Raw genomic sequence first — 21,164 nt, forward strand, 5'->3', positions numbered from 1 at the left:
TGCGTGAGCTCCGGATCGTTCCCTTTGAGTGCTTTTGGATACAAATGTGAATCTAAATCTGTCAGTGTACATCAGCTCACGCTCAAGCAGAAGATGTTCACAGATTCGCTCCCGTTTTGAAGCATCTTAAAATCTGTGTCAGCATCACTGAGTCGATGTTCAAGGGGATGAGATTCAAACTCAGGCACAGGAAAAAACAGTGAATGTCACAAAAACAAGTCACCAGGTCACATTTCACCCAAAATAAAGAAAGAAAAGTAAGCATATTTTGCATTGTGACATTATTGATTTGTTTCTCATTACTGTAATGCATGTTTTGTAATGCAACTTTTTTCCCTTTTAATAGCCAATATTCTCATTTGTTTGTTCTCTAAAAAAAATACAATGATTGTTTTTTTTTAAATAATATGTTAATGTAGCCTGGCTAACGTCAGACCTCGTCTCATGGGCGCTACGAATGTCTATCAAATGCGCCTGTACGTAGCTCATAGCCAATCGTTTCAATTATACCAGATGACGTATGTAGAGCGACAGAAATTCGACGAGGAAGAAGACGAAATAAACTTGCGTTCTAAACTACTTAGAACACTATCTAAGGCTGCATCGAAAGGCAACTTCGCGTCTGATGCCATGTTGGATCCATAGATATAAACAAACTGCTTCGGTGTGTGTCGCATTGACGTTGTCATCGTCTTGCTGCTCCCTCCCCGTTCTGTGATTGGTTCCCTTTTTGAGGGGAAAATCTGGTCCATGGTGTCCAGGCTGCCTAGCAGCGTGAATAAAATCACTCTGCGCGCAAGGCAGCGTGGGGAAACCCAGGCTAATGTTAATGCTAACTTAATAATCAGTTAATATAAAAAAATGTAATTTAAGTGAACCAAAAAAGCTTTTAAAAGTTTAGGATAGGCTACTGTTCAGATATTTAGGCTATATTTGGTTACACTTTATTTTAAGTTGACGTAGTTACATACTCAAATATGTAAATATAATATATAATGTATAATATTAACTACATGTACTTAGGCTACTATAGAGTTATGGTTATGGTTTGGTTTAGGGTTAGTTGTAATTATGCATAATTTACTGTTATTAGGCCAACATGTAGCCTATAGGCCTAACATGTGTCACCTTAAAATAAAGTGTTAGCCTACTATATATTTAAATATGTTTTTCACTTGTTTTTTTGTCAATATCATTGATTCTTTAATATTAAAGTGCAGTACGCTACCTTAAATGTAGGCCTACTCTGAGCAAAAAACGTTGAACGTTGGCCGAGGTCAGACGCAATGTGACCGGCTTTAGTTTCTGCTTCTCAGACACAGGCTCAGACGACCTTGGCCGGTCCCGGTTTTGACTGACTGCATTAGCCTGTGTTTTGTTCCGAGACTGAAAGGGATCCGGGATCCGGGATCCCGCGGAAGGATCAGGTTCCGTTTAACAGCGGAAGCGCGAGAGCGTGTCACGGGCGGCAACAGCACCACTGGGCTCAATCATTTGAATATCTGTCGTGTTTGCCCCCATGCTGACACTCCCAGCGCTGATGACGCCCCTCCATCAGTCTTCATCGGCCGGTGGAGCTCCGTGACCCCCGGATCGGGCGGCCCAGTCCAGGTAGCGCAACATCACAGGTCTTTAAAAGGCAGCTCGTGGGAAAAATGGGCAGAAACGCTCAGTTGACAAAGCGCTAAACTGTGACGCGCACTAATGCACATGTGCTTCTGATTCCTTCTCCCACGTTAATGGCAAATGTCAACCTTAAGTAATAGTTACAGAATGAAAACGGTCAAATTTATGGCGTTTGTTGGTGAACAATAAAATGCAATTATTTTACATAGTAAAATATTTTTTTAGAATTATTGTCACAGTAATGTATCTCTAATTATGATTTGTCTGTTATATATATATATATATATGTATGCATGTATATATTTGTGTGTTTTATTAGTAGTATTTTATATATTATATTGTCCTATTATTATTATATATGCACAATATATGATATATGTTGTTTATATATATGTATGTATAACTAAATATATTATATATTGTAAAAATTTAATAATAATAACAAGACAATAATAATAGCCTATATAAAATAATAATAATAAAACACATGCTCACACACACACCCACACACACACACACATATATATTAAATATTCACAACCATTAAAGTTTGGAGTCAAAAAGATTTTTTTAAATGTCTATTATGTTCCATAGGGCTGCACTTATTTGATACAAAATACAGTAACATGTTAATTACTTATTAAAATAAGCATACCGGTAACTGTTTTATATTTAAATATATGTTAATATAGAATTTATTCTTGTAATCAAAGCTGAATTTTCAGCATCATTACTCCAGTCTTCAGTGTCACATGATCCTTCAGAAATCATTCTAATATGATTTGCTGCTCAAGAAACATTTATGATTATTATCAGTGTTGAAAACAGTTGATTCTTTTATTAATAGAAAGTTCAAAAGAACAGCATTATAGAAATCTTTTGTAATGTGTAATCAAATTAATGCATGCTTGCTGAATCTTTTTTTTTTTTTTTTTTTTTTAAATCTAACTGAATACTAAAGCCAAACTTTTGAATAGTGTATGTAGAGATCAACATTATGCCACAAAAGCTGGTGACGCAGGCTTTTACTGAACCCGACATCTTCCTTTAACAGGCAAGCACAGGACATTTTGCACTTTTAACTGCGGTATTCAAGGTTGCAATGAAAATATTATTGTTCGTCATTGACAGAAATATGCAGACCAAACAAAAGGAGAACTTGACCGTTCAGGAAAGAGTGCGGTTTATACCACTGCACTAAACATTTCACGATCAAATTTGGTGATTTACAAACTTGGCCGTTTTGATGAGATGATCGGGGACGGAGTACACCCCTTATTTCCCTGAAAGTGTTCACTGCGCTCCTGAGATGCTCGATTGTGGTTTACAGCTGTTTAAACACAAAGATATTCTCACTGTGGTCAGTATAAGGAACCCAATTAGGCAGTAAAGCTGAACTGTGGAGGGGAATAAACGTGAGAGGAGGATCGAGTCGGTGAACCGGTGCAGTTGCCAGAGGTCGCCGTGAAGTGGAGCCATTTGGCATCGGCCTTTATTCTGCTGGGATACAGGAGCTTTATTTCCCCCTCCAAAAACACTGGTGTTACCCTGATTTATAGACAACGGGGTTTATGATATGAAACGTGTCAGTTTTAGGTTAAAACTCATGAGAAGGCGAGAGAGAATTCGCAAATATATCACCCGTCACCACGTATGGAAGACGCGGCGAATTTGGAAATCCTTTTTTTTTCCGATAACAAAGTTTGCTTCTCAGGTGAACCGGCTTCACGCAGCTGTATGCCTACTAAAAGACCGGGGGATATTGTTTCCAGTGACTATATTAGCAAAGACTGGTTTCAAAATTACTGTAAGCTATAGATTTGTCTGTAAATAACGTGATTATAACACGATAAATAAATGTTTTTGTTGTTTTTTAATAAAAGAATAGCCTATGTAGGCCTATAGCATTGGAAAGTCCAATTCATTTTAACCCCCATGTTGTGTTTGCGTCTTTTTGACCCGGAGAGGATTCTCCCGCACCCAAAAATGCTAGTTAATGTTATTGTATTGGACTAAAATTTACTGACTTTACTCATCCAGAGTTAGCCTGGATGCCAGCCGAATTTAGCCCCGCCCACAACATTTTTAGGTCAGGAAGTTCGACTAGAATCTGACTAGAATCGACTATTATTCTGACTAGAATCTGAGTATGACGACGTCAGGCTAATCCAGAGTCTTATGGCAAGCCGTTTTATCTTAAATTGTACCCAGCGTTACTCGTCGTAATTGCATTTTTACTAGTAAGAATTCAATTAGAGAGCTCTACAATTCAATTCTTACTAGTAGCAATTCCAATTGGAGAGCTCTTTAATTCATTTGTTACTAGAAAGAATGCAATTGCAGAGCTCTTTAATTCAATTACAGAGCTCTGCAATTATACATATCTTTATTTCGTTTTTTTACTAGTAATAATTCAATTGTAGAGCTCTCTAATTGTAATTCTTACTAGTAACAATTCAATTGTAGAGCTCCGTAAATAAAAATGAATGGAAGTCAATGGAGACATATGACTAGTAAAAATTAATTTGTAGAGCTCTCTAATTTGGAATTGTTACTAGTAATAATTGAATTAAAGAGCTCTCTAATTGTAATTGCAACTAGTAAGAATTGAATTGTAGAGCTCTCTAATTGAATTCTTACTAGTAAAATTGCAATTACGACGAGTAACCTGTGTACAATTTAAGCTAAAACGGCTTGCCATCTGTATAATTGCAGAGCTCTGTAATTGAATTAAAGAGCTCTGTAATTGCATTCTTACTAGTAACAACTGAATTAGAGAGCTCTCTAATTGTAATTTTTACTAGTAATAATTGAATTAGACAGCTCTAATTGTAATTGCTACTAGTAAGAATTGAATTGTAGAGCTCTCTAACTGAATTCTTACTAGTAAAAATGAAATTACGACGAGTAACGCTGGGTACAATTTAAGATAAAATGGCTTGCCATAGGATCAGGAGAGTAAATGTTGGAATTAAGTGTAAATTAGTACATTCTATGTGTTTTTGAGTGAAGGGAAAGACCTGTTAATGTTTAATGAGTTTCAGTTATGTTGAAGTTTTTATGGCCATTGTGCTGAAGAGTAGAGCTTATGGTTAAGATGTGGATAACTGCATGTACAAAGATGCTCCATCCAATGAGATAAAGCGTTGCTAATGTCAGTGCAGTAACAGGTGTCTTTCTGCTTGTGCTGTGCCAGTTGCAGACAGTCTTATAATTGTGCAACATAACTGAATGTAAACAGGTCTTTTCCATTTACTCAAAATCACAGACTTATGAATCTACTCAATGTATTTGAACTGAAATAACTTAAAAACATTGATTAAGTGCAACTAAAAATACATGTTTCAAATGAAGATAAATTAATTTAGTGTAAAAATTTAGTTTTTGCCTTAAAAACATTGAGTAAAATCAAAAAAGCCATTTTTTCCCAGTGTAACAATGCTTGTAGTCTCAGAACAGAAAATGTAACACCATTCCAGAACAATTCAAATGCACAAACATTTGGGAAAAAGAATAAAGAGCATAAAATGTTGAAAAATAATCCTTTAAGCTGGACTTACCAAAGCTTAGTGAACTGTTTTAAAAGTAATAGTTTATTGTAGGCTAATACACGGCATCTTCTCCTTTTTACACCATTCATGGACCATGATAACAACCTCAAGGCTTTTAGCAGGTTTAGTCTAGTCTTAAACCTGGTTAGACTTTGTCTTTCATATTCCTGTGTATTGAAGATATACAATTTGACCTCTTCTGTGAAGGATGGAAAGAGACACCTCAAAATGTGGATGATAACCCCAGTGGACATTTATTTAAGCACTAGTGATGTTTTGTCTGATTTGGAGTAATGTGTTATTCTTCCTGGTTTGCGCTGGCCTGCTGTAGAATCGCAGGAGACTGTTTTCAGTGGCGTACATCCATCTGGTTTCTCTGGGCTTCCTGGTTAATTCTCTTACCACCTGTTCAACATCTCGCCTCAATACCACCAACCTGCTCAGCAGAGGGCCTCATCAAACCTGAATCTCCACTTTAAAACTCACCAGGCTGTCAGAAGGATTAATATTGCCTCGGGCACCTGTGGGTTTATAAATGACTTTCAATAACATGCCATCAATGATGTAGACTCCTTTCAGTCATATTCTTAATCTATTTATCTTTACAATTAAATTCAAATAATGTTTTTGTTGGTTTTTTTTCAGCTAAAATGGGTTTTCATCTAAACATTTAATTACAAATGATATTTAGTTAAGCAAATGCACTTACTGACCCTTTCCACATTTCCGCGGTTCTCAGAAGCTGAAGTCATCATGAGAAGATCTATTAGTAGCCTACCTTTTTTTAACAAAAACAAAGTGTAAACCCGTTTATCGGTCCAATGCCGGTTTTCCAATAATACGGGTGAAGGTCTTTGCGCGCTACTGTCTTTCCTTTTACGCAACACAACAAGATTAAATGAAATACATTTTCTCATATGTATTACCTCGTTATTTCATCCGACTCCATGAATGAAGGTTTTAATGATATCTGAACATCATTAAAAGTGAGCGAATGCTTGACTATTCTTTTGAACTCTTAAGTATATTTTATCCCGTTCAGATTAGGAAACTATGTCGCTCAGAGGTCCTCACGTCTTCTGTTTTTAACGCGGGTCTCACGTACACAAGCTCATCAGTTTTGGTCACTGAACAGAGGTAACTGGCTATATACCTGAGATCGGTCGCATTCACGCTTACACAATCAAAGATACTGTGGTATAGCCCCCATGGAATTGCATGCACTTGAATTTAATTTAAACGTTTACTTCAGTAGAGGTATGGCCACTATTACAGATATAAGTTGACCAACATTACTTCTCTCATAATAGCTTTGGATTGGCCATGCCGTGGTTTCCCACGTACACTTATCTAAAGTAACATTAAATTAAAACAGAGGTAAGACACACCCAGATTTAGATTGGTCAAGCAGCATTTGCTGTTCTAAATGGAAATTCACTTCTTGTCTTTGCAAAACACATACACTTGAATTGATGCCAAATATTAGTCATCACTAATCTGACGCAAAACTTGCGGGAACATACAAATCCGTTTAATCTACTTGGGAAAACAATTGCAGAGTCAGTCAGAATAAAATCAAATGTAACAATTTATTATGTCAGGTAAATGTATCATGCCAATTTCATAATCAGTTCAAAGATAATAAATGCAAAACATCAAATGCTCTGGAATAAAGAGAAAAGATCCAAACCTGACATTAGAAAGTACATGATGCTGAGAGTCTCGGCCGCTCTCAGCATCACAGGCTGATCTGAGCAACAAATCGCCCCGAGCCTCTTCAGCATCTCCCTAAATACTCAGTCCAAGGCAGAAACCTCTTTTCAGAGGTAAACATGAGTTCACAGTGGGAATTTGCATTAATCACCGTCCCAGAGTTACTGGGGATAGAAGTTGATTTACATGGAAACATTTGCTAACAATGGGAATTTGCATTGAGTTTACACCTTTGAGAACAGGAGGCTATTCGCCTGAAGACACACCCTCCTCTGTGTGCGAGTTATCTCTAAACTCTTAGAAACCTTATTACCTTTTGGTTTATTTCTTTGGGAATGAGACCTTTGTACCAGTCGCACTGAGACATTTCAAATGATACCAAACATGTATAAAACTGTATGATAATAATTCACATTTAAACCATATAGATGTTTGGGTGAATTTCAGGTGATCGCAGCTTGAGAGAGAGGGAGTGGAGGAAGAGGGGAAGAGATGTATTCTGAGGTGAGACTTGAGTCTCAAATGGTGATGCTAACTTCACAAGAGAGAGTTCAAATGTTAATTTCCAGAAAGGTCCTTTATCTTCTCGGGGAGTGGTCGTTCCTCAACCAGACTGCCCGGCATTTTCTAATTTCTCAAGTCTAACAAAAGCAATCGCCATTTTTATGTAGCGTCGTACCGCATTTTAGCATGGCAGTAACGCTTTACTGACGCACCAGAATTGGAACTATTAATTGTATTCACTAGTTTTACCATGTTGTAATATTGGTCACTTTTCTCCCAGCCAAATCTAGTTTATTTGTATAAAACATAACATCTCGTTTCAAAGCAGTTCTACAGAATTGATGCCGCCAGTGAGCAACTAAAAGCTGACACTAGGATAATTTCACGTACAACGAATTTCCTCAATTTAGAAGATATTTTTTTAAAACTGTATGTGTATATCCACACGGTAGCAGCAAACTACAATTGGCTGTCATCGTAGTCATGTCTAAACGGCTCCAGATTTCAGTCTTTTACATGAACGTGTGTAATGACAGATTACCATCTTCAAAAATCTGTACTAGTTTAACTCCACAAACTATTCAATGTAGGTTTTTAAGTCTTTATAGGTCTATATACATTTTAATTTGAATATAGTTTTATAATATAAATCATTTATAAACCCTACAGCAATTTCAAAGACATCTAAAAATGTGGAAAAATGTTCAAGTCAAAACACCTGACTGCGATGAGACTTTTTTATTATCACCAAGATCCAGCGGATGTCATTCTACAATTGTAGATTTCAATGTCAATGCCATTCAATGTCTTGAAAGCTTTAAAGCTTTAAAACCGGATTGGTATCAGTTGGGATCTGTGTTTTGGAACGTAGTGGCTGCATGTTTTCTAGCTGGTGGTTGAACATCCAGAACTAGTCTTTAGGATGGTATCACCTGGTATCTTCACCACCTGCTAGTCAACTACATAAACCAGCTTAGAACAGATAGAAACCAACTATGTTATCCCAAAACCAGGTTTGTGCATTTATAATCAAATCAAAGACATTACAACATTTTCTGTCCATCATGATCCTCAGGTGTTCATTGTTATACAGAGCCTTTTATTCATTGATGTTAAACATTCAACTTGATAGAGTCCATTTCAAGAAGTAAACATTTGTTTATTGTGTTTGATGTCCATTTATCCCTCCAGGCCTTCTGGAGATTATTTTAGGTTTTTCTCAGATTCCTGTTTGTCCTTTTCCATTTGTTCCTGCTCGTCCTTTTCCATTTGTTCCTGCTCTTTGGCGTCCATTTCTATCAGTTTTTCCTCCACGTCTTTGGGAATCTCCACCTCCATCAGATTCTCCATTCCCTCCTCCGGCTCGTCTCCAATCAAAACCTTAATCAAAGACGCACAAAAATTGCACATGAAACCCTAATGGACCCGAATACGTTCCGTCAGAGTCGCATATCAAGAGAAAAGTGGTAACGACGCAGGACAAGAGCTAATGAGATGCCAGACAGCACTTGAGTTTTACTGTCATTCCCAAGCACCAATTTCGGGAACCCGACAACATGGAAAAACTTCAGTAACATGATAGCTGTTAAAGTCGTGTTAGTTAGAAACTGCTGCATTATGAAAAAGCACCCATTAATCCTGGATAAATATTAGCCTCGTTCTGTGCTTGGCATATTAGCTGTTTTATTGACGCTAATTAAAATGGTTGGGTTGAGGCAAATGGCCGAACCACTGCTTCTGGCCCCGAGTTCAAAAGGGATCTCCCAGACGTTATGGAGAATATCATGCTTTAATAGGAGACCCTGTGACATCTTTTCCATGGGGCCGTACCCAAATATAAGCCTGCCACGGTGCAAGGAACAGGCTTTTTCCACCAAATTAGTGTCTCCTGCTTTTTTCGACCAAACTCATAAATCCTGGTTTTGGAGGACTGGAATTGATCTGCATACTGTCTGGGGTCTTCCAAAGCACAACAATCCACATCCACAGAAAATGTTGCATGCAACGACCTTGCAAAAGTGATGCAATAGAGATGCAACAGCAGGGGGGCGTGAGGAGGCGTCGCCCCCTAACCCGGACTATCCTGCCCCCGCAGTCACCGTGTGAAGAATGTAAAAATGTATTTTAAAGGCCCATTTTAAAATTTTGGATGGATTTTAAAGGCCTAGAAACATGCATTATTATTCAATGTGTTGACAATTTCCACTGAAACAGGAAGAAGGGGCGGGGCATATCAAACAGCTCCTCCCCTTTTATAAAATAGCCAATAGCGTTTAGTTTCTATCACAGCTCGTCCAGAGCCGTTGAGTTCAGTAAAGCCGCAGTTTCCTCCTTATCTCTATCCGTTTCTCCTCCATATCGCTTTAAAATACAGTATTCTGTTCAGAATTCAAACAGACTCGATCACATGATCTGCTCTGTGTTTCGTGTCTCTGAACAGGAGCTGCGGCGGTTCGCGTGACACTAACGTGAAACCAGACTTAATTCACATTCGCCTCAATGGAAAGATTATTTACACTGTCTGAGTCGTTCCCTATACCCTAGATAGTGCACTATGTGCAATTGAGCATTTCGAAAATTGTAAATGTGTGAACAAGTGACCGATTTCAGCCCCAGCTTCAGCATCTATTTATAATGTAGGGGGCGGGGCTTCAGATTCTAGAGAGCATTTGATTGGACAGAAAATCTGATGAGGAGCTGAAGTGCAGAGTGATGTCATCAAAACCACTGATCCATATTGGCGGAAATGAGAGACTGTTTTGACTAAGTTTTGAATGCTTATGTCTTCTAAATGTGAATTTGGTCATTGTTTTGGAGCACACTGGATTATCGATAACGGAAGGCTAACATATTCATACTAAAAGCCAAAAAACATATCAACTCGTGTGCAATCTTGAGCTGATTGCTTAGTGAAAAAAGCAATGTTTTTCCATAAAGGATACATGCAATGCTGCCTAAATATTTTCAGAGTAATCTTTACAATACCTGGACGAGTTTCTCACAGGCTGAAATAACATGCGGATCTTTCTCCCATTTGTCAAACTCCCTCATGATGGGATAAACGTTCTTGTCCTTCATGATCTGTCGGCCCAGTCTAGTCGCTGTAAGCTGAACACAAACAGATCATTCAGAAACTGAACTACAGAACAGACTAACCAACGTACACCACTGATTATACACTACTGTTTAAATGATTGTGGTCAGTATGGGTTTTTTAAAAAGAAATTTATACTTTAGTTCAGCAATGATGCATTAAATTGATTAAAAGTGGCGGTAATGACTCTTATAATGTTACAATTTTTTAAAACAAATTAAAATAAATGCTGTTCTTTTGAACTTTCTATTCATCAAATAATCCTGAATAAAAATGTATCATGATTTTCACAAAAATATGAAGCAGAACAACTGTTTTCAACATTGATAATAATCATAAATGTTTCTTGAGCATCAAATCATCATATTAAAATGATTTCTGAAGGATCATGATCACAGGAATAAATTACATCTGTCTATATATTCACATAGAAAACAGGTATTTAAAATTATAGTAATATTGCAGAATATTACCGTGTTTTTGATCAAAAATGCAGCTTTGGTGAGCAGAACAGACTTTCAAAAGCATTAAGAAATCTTACCGACCCCGAACATTTGAACGGTAGTGTATGTCAATTATTGAAACACAGGTAAATGAGAAATGAGATGTGGTTCATACGAGAATGAGGGTTTCTAAGAGCATTTTGCGGATATCAGGATCCTCTTCTCTCTTTTTATCCTCCGGCAGATACTGCAAGTCCACCGGCAAACCTGTAAACACAGACACTGAGTTTTATGAATAAATCGGGTGTGTAATTGTTTTACTGTTAAAATAATGACACACTTCATCTTTAAGGCACTGTCTGAAGTGAAAATAGTAAGTATAAGCGATAAGAAAAGTGATGCCTGCCACTCGAACATACTGCAAATTAAATGTATATTTTGGGCTAATAGTGATACAGACCATGAAAGCGCTTCAGAAAGGTCATATAAGGTCACCTATTAACTAGGAAGGTTCCTCTCCTTTTTGCAATCTGCTTCTTCGCTATTTTGGTCAGAAAGCATGGTGCATTAAGAGGAGAATATGGTACATATAAACATTTCAAACAGCTTTTATGAAACCGCAAACTTTGAACTAAGATTCTAACTTAGCAAATTCACAACTTCCTGCTGTAATGGCAGTATTTCCACTCTGTTCATTCCATTTTCCTCACACATGTTGCTGGAAATATAATAAACATCAAAATGAGTAAACCACGCCATCTACTGGAGAAGCGAGAGTGCTGCAACAGCAATCAAAGGAGAGTTTCTACATTACTAACACATATGATATGAAGCACTTGGATCTGATTTAAAGAGCATCACCTTCATTCTCTTCCTCGGAGAGCTCCTCTGGTCCAGCCAATGGTAATAAAAGATACGGTAAAATATCCACCGCATCACTAAGCAACCACTCATGATGGGCTGTAGGGCAAAAATGATTAAATGCACAGATTTTTGCATTGACTTTCCTTTCAATGATATCAAACAAACGACATGCTCTCTAGAGTTCGCACAGATGATGGAGCTCTGTACCGTGGTCAAAGCAGCAGTTTCGGAGCGTTCCCACCACTCCTCCTCGTCTGGTGCTCGATTCCTCATACTGTGTGTACGGCAGAAGCCTCTGAATCACACACCTGTACAAACACACCACAGACAATATATCACCACCGCCATACTGTCTACTACCACTGTTTTACCATGCTTTTGGAGATCTACCATGATAATATCATGTTTTTGTTGCCAGTACTATGATAATATCATGATTTCTTTTTTTACATTAACTATGGTAATATCAGTTTTTCCCTTGTACCACGATAATAAAAAATTTCGAACAAGTACTATGGTAATATGTTTTTTTAACCCATTCAATGATAATTCCATGTTATTTCATATATTTTTTTACTATTAATACCATGTTTTTGGATATGTTCCATGGTAATGTTTTTTTTTAACCTGTACTAATAATACCATGTTATTATATTTGTAATATCATAGTTTTTCCCCTGTTTTTCCCCATGATAATGCAATATTTTTGGGCATGTACTATGATAATATCATGCATTTTTAAGCCATGATAAGACCAAGTTTTGGAACATTTACTATGGTAATATCATATATTTTTTACTCCTACCATGGTAATATTGTTTTATTTAACATGTATTATATTAATATTATGTTTTTTTTTTACTCCTACCATGGTAATACCATGTTTTTGAACATGTACTCTGGTAATATCATGTATTTTTTACTCCTACCATGGTAATATTGTTTTTTTAACATGTATTATATTAATATTATGGGTTTTTTTTTACTCCTACCATGGTAATACCATGTTTTTGAACATGTACTCTGGTAATATCATATAGGCTATTGTTTTACTCCTACCATGATAATACTATGTTTATGAATGTACAATGGAAAGTAATATCTTTTTTTTTTACTCCTACTATGGTAATACAATGTTTTTAAACATGTACTATGGTAATATCAAGTATTTTTACTCCTACCATGATCATGCTATGTTTCTAAATGTACCATGGTAATAAAATATATATTTTTACTCCTACCATGATAATGCTATGTTTCTAAATGTACCATGGTAATAAAATATATATTTTTACACCTACCATGATAATACCAAGTTTATTAACATGTACTATCATGGTAATATCATGCATTTTTACTCCTACCATGATAACACCATGTTTTTGGACACGTACTATGGTAATTATCATGTATATTTTTACTCCTACCATGATAATACTATGTTTTTGAGTGTACCATGCTAATAGACTATAGATTTTTACTCCTACCATGATAACACCATGTTTTTGGACACGTACTATGGTAATATCATGCATTTTTACTCCTACTATGATAACACCATGTTTTGGACATGTACTTTGGTAATATCATGTATATTTTTAAACCCACCATGATAATACCATGTTTTTGAACATGTTCCACAGTACTATGGTTTTCTTTTACCTGTACCATGATAACACCATGTTTTTGGACATGTACCATTGTAATATCATGTTTTGTTTGACACATCCTACAATAATACCATGGTTTTGTGAATCTGACATGTAATGATGGTGTACCTGTCCCTGTCCAGAATGAAGAGCCGTGCCTCGGGCAGCTGCGTGAGGTTAGACAGCAGGGGTCCCAGATAGTGGAGCGAAGCTTTCTTATTGAAGCCCTGGTTGCAGAAGACTTCCACCAGTCTGTCCAGTCCGATGTCCTGCTCCTGCAGAGCTCTGAACACGTCTCTGCACGTCCGCTCGTGTCGGCTCAGGTTACTGAGGATGGTGCAGATCCGATCCGCAAACACGTACTCCGGGTCCAGTAGTTTCGGCAGCAGTTTGGCCAGTAAGCCCGTCTCTGTGACCAAAGGCTGGTGAAGAGTCTCGTCCGCTGAGAGGTTAATCAGGGCGTGGAAACAGTCCTTGACGATGGCGATGGAGGGGTCGCTGGTTAGAGTCACCAGGGCTTGGAGGAAGTCTGGTTTGGACTGCAGGTACCGGCACCCGTCCCGGTTCCCCGTGAGGCCCAGGACGTATTCCGAGGCCTGACCTTTGACATCAGCTCTGGTCTCCAGAGTGAGAAATGACAGCAGTTCTGTAGCTTCGACATCACTAAGCATCGTGGCTCTTGGGACAGACTCAAGAGTTTAATCCTGATTTTTTTTCCTTTTAGTCAAACCTCAAAAGAAAACACAGACAGTTTAATAATAATAATAATAATAATAATAACATTGGACAGCTAAAATCACTGAATAAAAATAATAAAATCAATAATTTAAAAGATAAAATGTAAAAGTTACATTTTTCTAAAATTTCACCAGATTTTTATTTCACCTTTATTTCGATGAGCAAGAACTATTTCTATTGGTTTCACAGTATTATTCAACAATAATAAGTTTTATTCAACCTGCAAAAGAAAACACTGATAGTTTAAGAACTACCTTAATAATAATAATAAATAATATCAGACAGCTAAAAAATATATTAAATTTTAAAAAAAGTATAAAATAAAAAGAAAATTAGATTACAATTGGCATAAAAAGACTGAAAATTCCAGTCTTAGTATGTACATCAAAAAGCCATTGCATTGCCATCACTGTACCATGGTACCACAGTACACAGGTTTTTATAAGCAGTCAAAGTTTATTATGATTGTGTAGCAACAAAGAAGTGCAAAATAATAATCATAATAAACCGATCGCCATGTTTACAGTAAACTGAACAAGCAAGACCAAAAATCTGACCTATCATACATCTACAACTGTATAGAGCGCAGAAAATATGTGATATACAATTAATCATTTTGTTTACATTTTTTGTATTAGTTTTAATATAATATACATACCACATTGGCGAAATACAGAAAACATGTGCGTTGAATGGACTGAGTTCCTGCTGAAGGAATTGACATATTCCTGAACCAATCACATTACACATTGCGCACATTTTTTTCCCCGCACTGGTATTTGATTGGTTGGTTAACGCCAGGCTCCGCCTTCGCTGCCCGCTCCTCGCGCTTTGTGATGACGCACAACATACTGCGTGTGTTTGAAACATGGCAGCAGTTCAACTGAGCGAAGCGGAGAAGGTTTATCTTATGCATGGAGTTAGAGTAAGTGAAATCTTACAAATGAAAATATAATTTGCATTTATTTAACTTTCAATTAATAGGACATCTGAAAAAAGCCTCTTAACGTGTATTCTAATGTGGTCTGTTTTGGGTTTTAACCTCATGCTGTGTTGAGATTGACTATTTGTAGTCCTAGATAAGATATGTCAATAACAGATAATAGAAACTTTGACTCTAGCCTTTAAGTTTAATTTCTATTTTTCCTTCTTTAAATGTGTCACGGGCTTAAACAACCCCCATTGACAGCTCTTAAATAATGTACATGTATATACAGTACAATAAAGCAAATGTGAATAAAGAGCTGACTGGAGTGTCCCACTACAACATCTGAAACCCCTAAAGACCTACATTTGTCATGGGAAATGTTTGAAGTATGTTATCCACCTGAAATGAAGTTTATAATCAGTTCAAATGAGGAAATTGGAAACATCATGAAGCATCAGCCTGATCTTGATTGTTAGATCATGAGGGTTAAACTGTGACTGTTGTTGACAGGATGACCTGAGACTGGACGGACGGAGATGTGAAGACTACAGACACATGGAGATCGAGACGGATGTGGTGTCGAACACTGATGGTTCTGCTAAAATCAGTCTTGTAAGCTGAATTAAACAGTTTGTTGTAATAACATATAGTGCACTACCTGTGTTTGTGTGATGTTGTGTGATGTTGTGTGTGTTTGACAGGGTCACACTGATGTCCTCGTAGGAGTAAAGGCAGAGATTGGGAAACCCAGACCCATGGTACCAGATGAAGGTTATCTGGAGTTCTTTGTGGACTGGTGAGTGTTTAAAGATGAACACATCAAGCAAACACTGTAAATCAGTGCCTGCTCCACCAAGACTGTGCAGTGGCTTTTAATAATCATTATAAATCATTAAGTACAACAGAACATGAAGTACATAATGCGTGTGTGTGTGTGTGTGTGTGTGTGTGTAGGTTTACATGAATAGTGAGAGCTTTATTTATTTTTTTATTATTTATATGCTATTGTAGTACTTATTAATAATTTGAGTTATTCATATAAGTAATATTATAAAAAATAAATCATTAAAAAAAATAAATAAATTATATTTAAAACTTAATATAAAGTTTATATTCACAAATATACATTTTTATTGTTTTCATTTTAATTTTAGTTTTACGTTTTAGTAGTTTTGTTATGTGCTTTTGTCATTTGTTGTATTAGTTTTGTTTTTTATATTTCTATTTGTGTTTGATTTATTATTTCAGTTTTAGGTTTAGTAATTTGAGTACTTCATCGTAAAGTTATTTTATGTAGCCGAAGGCAACATTTAAAAAAAAAAAAAAAAAAAAAACTTTTTTTTTCATCCAATATTTGGGATTTTATTTCAGCTTTATTTCAATTAATACTTTTTTTTAAATATTTTTTTTTATTATTAGTCAACAATAACAACACTGGTTCCAGGTCTGGAAAAGTCATGGAAATTTCTATAGTGAATATATATAATTTTTTAGTTCTACTCTACAATATTTAAAAACTAAGTTAGTTCTGTTTAAGCAGTTCTCTATGGAAGCTTTTTTCCGCCATGGAATAAAACAATTTGAAAGATAATTGCAACTTTTTATCTCACAGTTCTGATTTTTTTTTATTTAGTTTTTTTATTCTGTGGCGGAAACAAGCTTCCATAGTTCTCCCATAAGCCATATTCAGTAAATTTTTTGTAAACTATTAAAACAGATAAATTCCAGATACAGCACAATTAATAAGACAGTATACTATGCAATTATTACACAAATTAGTACATACAGTATGTGTAGTGCAGTACTTCAGTGTATAAATATGCAGATTAGCAGTGAATATCCATAATGATGCATTTTAAACGCCTATGATCTGCATGCTAATTAGACACAGTCACAGCAGTTTCCTCTCCTTCCTGACGTGTATAAACTGCTGGACGTTTCTTTTGCAGCTCAGCAAACGCCACTCCGGAGTTTGAGGGGCGTGGGGGGGAGGAGCTGGGGGTGGAGCTCAGTAACGTCCTCTATAAAGTGTTCAACAACAGGCACAGCGTGGACCTGCGCTCGCTCTGCATCTGCCCGGGAGAGAACTGCTGGGTGCTGTACGTGGACGTGCTGGTGAGTGAACCGAGATCATGAGACATCTATATTCTGCTGGTTTATTCTTCATATAAACGCATGATTGTCTCGACAGCTGCTGCAGTGTGACGGAAACCTGTTCGACGCCATTTCCATCGCAATCAAAGCTGCTCTGTTTAACACACGGTGAGTCACTGTGTCTGCTCCCATCAGAACTGTAAGGTTTCATCAGGAAATGTTACAACTGGCAGTGTGCTAGTTTAGCATTATATACTGTTAGATTATTTTCTTACTTATTTCTATATTTTCAGTTGTCATTTAAATTTTTTATTTGTTATTGTAATTTTAATACTTCAACTTATTTCAGTTGTTTGCCAAGGCAAAATTTCTAATTTTAACATTTTCCATCTAATATTTATATTTAATTTTATTTCAGCTTTATTTAATTTAACAATTGTTTTAGGTGACAATAGCAAAACTGTTTCCAGGCCTGTAAAGTCATTTTAAAGTCAGATTTTGTTGTTGTTGTTATACTTATGATATTTAATTTAAATTTTAGTTTGTTTTAATCATTTTGTTGTTTTTTTGGCATTTTTTTTTAAATTTCTATTTAGCATTATTATTTCAGTTTTAGCAATTTTAGTACTTCAACTTATTTAGGTTGGTTGCCAAATCAAATTTTTCATCTAATATTTATATTTTATTTTATTTTATTTTAACTCTATTTAATTTAACAAAAAAAAAATAACAATAGCAAACCTTTCTTTAGTGAATATGTATATTTTTTATTATATTCTACAATATTTAAGCAGTTCTCCCATAAGCCATATTTAGTATATTTAAGGACTTTTTTTTTGTTATAAAAATATTTGTACTAAAAGGTTTAACCATTAAATCGTATAAATTCCAAGGATTAATGCATTCAGCTGTAAATCCACTATAAAATGATTGGTAACACTTTATTTTACAGTGTCCTTGTTACAAATATTACATGTACTTACTATAGTAATAACAGTAAATTATGCATAATTACATGCAACGAACACTAAATCAAACCCTAATCCTACCCTTACCCTATAGTAAGTACATGTAGTTAATTAATATTACTCAGTGCTTAAATATATAATTACGCTGTAACAATGACACCTTAAAATAAAGTGTGACCAAATTATTTTATTAAAAGTTTTTATGCATTAATCATAAACATTAAAAATGGTGTTTCAATGAAGTGATGTGAAACATAAGCACATCCCTTCTCCGAAACAGAATTCCCAAAGTGCACATATCCGAGGATGAGGAGGGCGGGAAGGAGATCGAGCTGTCAGACGACCCGTACGATTGCGTGCGGATCAATGTGGAGAATGTGCCGTGTATCGTAACCCTGTGCAAGGTACAGCAGAGCCTGGGCCATTACCCACAATGCACCACTCTCCTCGTGTCATATACAGTTATGTTTATGTAACTTTTTTTAAATCGTGTGTGTTTGTGCCCCTCAGATCGGTCACAGACACGTGGTGGACGCCACACTGCAGGAGAAGGCCTGTTCGGTGGCCAGTCTCCTGATCTCAGTCACACACAAAGGAATGGTCACATGCGTCAGGAAGCTGGGAAGAGGAAGTCTGGACCCGGAGAGCATCTTTGAGATGACAGAGGTCAGCTTAGTTTCTTCCCACAGTAGTTTTAAACTGGCTTGATCTTGTAATTAGTGGCATTTGCTAAGGAATCACTTTTACTCCTATTTAGAATTAAGAGTTTGTTCAAAGCCTGACATATGGCATAATAAACAAAATAAAATAGAACAGTTTGTCGAACCTTTAGACAAAATATACAACAAAAGCGTACAAAAAAGTTTGCATGTATCATTAAAAGTATCATCAGACTTTTATGGCTCATTTAGTATGATATAGTAAGAATATGGAGAGGGAAAAAAAGTCCATTTTATTCAGAGGCCCAAACTGAGCAAAACATATGCAATTGCATTTGCTGATGTTTATATGGGCAAAAAGTAAGATTTAATTCTGATGCTGGTAAATTAAATCAATGAGATCTGTATAACAGGGACTACTATCATAAAATCCAAATAAATATCAGTTGTCCCTTCATATCTTTCAATAATCTGTTGTAGTAAGATGATATTTAAAGGCTTAGTTTATAATCAGATCTGTAGTTTTTATTTTGGGTGGCAACAACACATAATGCAATTCAAGACAATGATAATTGAGAGAAATAAGTGTTAATCAAATGGATCATATTTTATATAATCCCCCCCCCCCCCCCCCAAACAAAATGCTGTGTGGATAATCAAGTCAACATTTTACTATCAATATAAAAGTTATTCTTATGTTTACTTTATAAACATCAGTAAAGATTTCACAGCGAAAAGACATGTGATCCACAAGCATTTTTAAAAGGCATTTTACTTGCTAAAAAATGATAAACTATTAATCAGAAGATCTACTACAGGTTTCTAAGCAAAGTGTTTATCATGCTGATCATTTAGAGGGCTTGAATTTATTTGCTTATCATACATGTGACCCTGGACCACAAAACCAGTCTCGAGTCGCACGGGTATATTTGTGGCAATAGCCAACAATACAGTGTATGGGTCAAAATTATCCATTTTTCTTTTATGCCAAAAATCATTAGGATATTAAGTAAAGATCATGTTCCATGAAGATATTTTGTAAATTTCCTGCCGCAAATATATAAAACATTTATTTTTGTGAGTGAATGCAGCACAATCGCCAACATAAATGGACAACTTTAAAGGAGATTTTCTCAATGTTTCGATTTTTTTTTTTTGCACCCTCACATTTCAGATTTCAAAATAGTTGTATCTCAGCCAAATTATCTCATTGTCCTATCCTAACAAACCATACATCAATGGAAAGCTTATGTATTCAGCTTTGTGAATAAATCTACATTTGAAAATAAATGACCAGGGTCATATATGATACAGTAGACTTTATTGGGTCACTTTGGCACCTGTGCACTGGAGTGTGTATATTAGAGAATTTCCTCCGGCTCGTGTTGTTTATATGTGCAATATCATCAGTCTGAGCCTGTCTCGTGCTTTAACAGCTAGAGCTTTTCATTTTGCACACTTTCACATGTCTTTGACTTGCATAAACTCGTTAATGAAAGCATTTCTGTTCACTGTTATGGTGTGGTGTGTTGTGTTTCAGGCCGGGAAGCGAGTGGGAAAGACTCTTCACGCGCCGCTCATGGAGCTGCTGCAGAAAGAAGAAAGCCTTGGCAAGAAACGACAGAAAGTGGGATTCCTTGGATAGCTGTTTTTGTTTGTTAGTTTTTCAAATAAATGAGTTAAGTTTCCTATAACGTTTGTTCATGTCTTGCTTAATAACTTCAGCTAACACAGAATCCTCTAATGCAAGGTTATATAACGTTGCTGTTTTTATTTTTGATTTGGTCATTTTTCCAGCTGGCTGGTTTGAATGGTGCTTTTAACAGATGACTAAATGTTTCTTCATTTCCCTTATATAAATCTGAGTGGTTTGAGTGCAATTTAAGCATTTGAGGCTTTTTAATACCTGAATTTAGGGTGAGTAGAAAAGAATCCTTGAAGTTGTTGTGAGTTGGTGATTTTTATGTCCCAGAGCGGAAGGATATTTTTGTTTTAATTGCAGATGCTAGGAAAAAATAATGTGTTTGCATGAAAACGGAAGTTGTGATAGTCTTTTCTTCCCTATTGTGACGTATTTCCGAATGAAACGGCTTCTCGAACAAGAACAAATGTTGGGCGGGGCTTCATTTTGTCCTTGAGGAATTGATTGGATGGTGGTGGTTTGCTATTGGTGGATCTCATGTGAGTGACAGGTTGCCCCGCCCACATCATCAGAGAAGAGAAGAGATGCGAGAGGGAGGGGAAGTGATTCTGATTCAAGATCAAGAGGCACATTAATTTAAAAAATAATTATGTGCACTGATAAATCATAATAAATACTGCAATATTCCATA

At 36.1% G+C, this 21,164-nt stretch overlaps 2 protein-coding genes across 2 annotated transcripts; one reads left to right on the forward strand and one right to left on the reverse strand.

Annotated features, from left to right (window-relative positions):
• Positions 1-8,252: 8,252 nt before the first annotated feature.
• Positions 8,253-14,917, reverse strand: hgh1 (HGH1 homolog). The gene is made up of 7 exons (XM_079879739.1): positions 14,841-14,917; positions 13,574-14,174; positions 12,003-12,103; positions 11,793-11,891; positions 11,107-11,198; positions 10,380-10,502; positions 8,253-8,774 (listed from the first exon to the last, which is right to left on the reverse strand). The coding sequence occupies exons 2-7, from the start codon at positions 14,113-14,115 to the stop codon at positions 8,598-8,600; spliced, it is 1,134 nt and encodes a 377-aa protein (XP_079735865.1). The 5' UTR covers positions 14,116-14,174; positions 14,841-14,917; the 3' UTR covers positions 8,253-8,597.
• Positions 14,918-15,013: 96 nt separating this feature from the next.
• On the forward strand, positions 15,014-21,163 carry exosc7 (exosome component 7). Its single transcript, XM_079879740.1, has 8 exons — positions 15,014-15,107; positions 15,621-15,722; positions 15,812-15,906; positions 17,060-17,225; positions 17,302-17,372; positions 18,453-18,576; positions 18,683-18,838; positions 20,372-21,163. The coding sequence occupies exons 1-8, from the start codon at positions 15,051-15,053 to the stop codon at positions 20,474-20,476; spliced, it is 876 nt and encodes a 291-aa protein (XP_079735866.1). The 5' UTR covers positions 15,014-15,050; the 3' UTR covers positions 20,477-21,163.
• Position 21,164: the final 1 nt, after the last annotated feature.

This window comes from Squalius cephalus (assembly GCF_949319135.1).
Source record: "Squalius cephalus genome assembly, chromosome: 8".
Lineage (NCBI taxonomy): Eukaryota > Metazoa > Chordata > Actinopteri > Cypriniformes > Leuciscidae > Squalius > Squalius cephalus.

Bases quoted from the DNA above. Each gene is read 5' to 3' on its own strand.
- exosc7 (XM_079879740.1), top strand. From the start codon at position 15,051: ATGGCAGCAGTTCAACTGAGCGAAGCGGAGAAGGTTTATCTTATGCAT. The intron at 15,723-15,811 runs GTAAGCTGAATT...TGTGTTTGACAG, and splicing joins GTTCTGCTAAAATCAGTCTT to GGTCACACTGATGTCCTCGT. The intron at 18,839-20,371 runs GTCAGCTTAGTT...GTTGTGTTTCAG, and splicing joins GCATCTTTGAGATGACAGAG to GCCGGGAAGCGAGTGGGAAA.
- hgh1 (XM_079879739.1), bottom strand. From the start codon at position 14,115: ATGCTTAGTGATGTCGAAGCTACAGAACTGCTGTCATTTCTCACTCTG. The intron at 11,892-12,002 runs GTACAGAGCTCC...TTTGCCCTACAG, and splicing joins AAACTGCTGCTTTGACCACG to CCCATCATGAGTGGTTGCTT. The intron at 8,775-10,379 runs GTATTGTAAAGA...TCTTTGATTAAG, and splicing joins CCTGTGAGAAACTCGTCCAG to GTTTTGATTGGAGACGAGCC.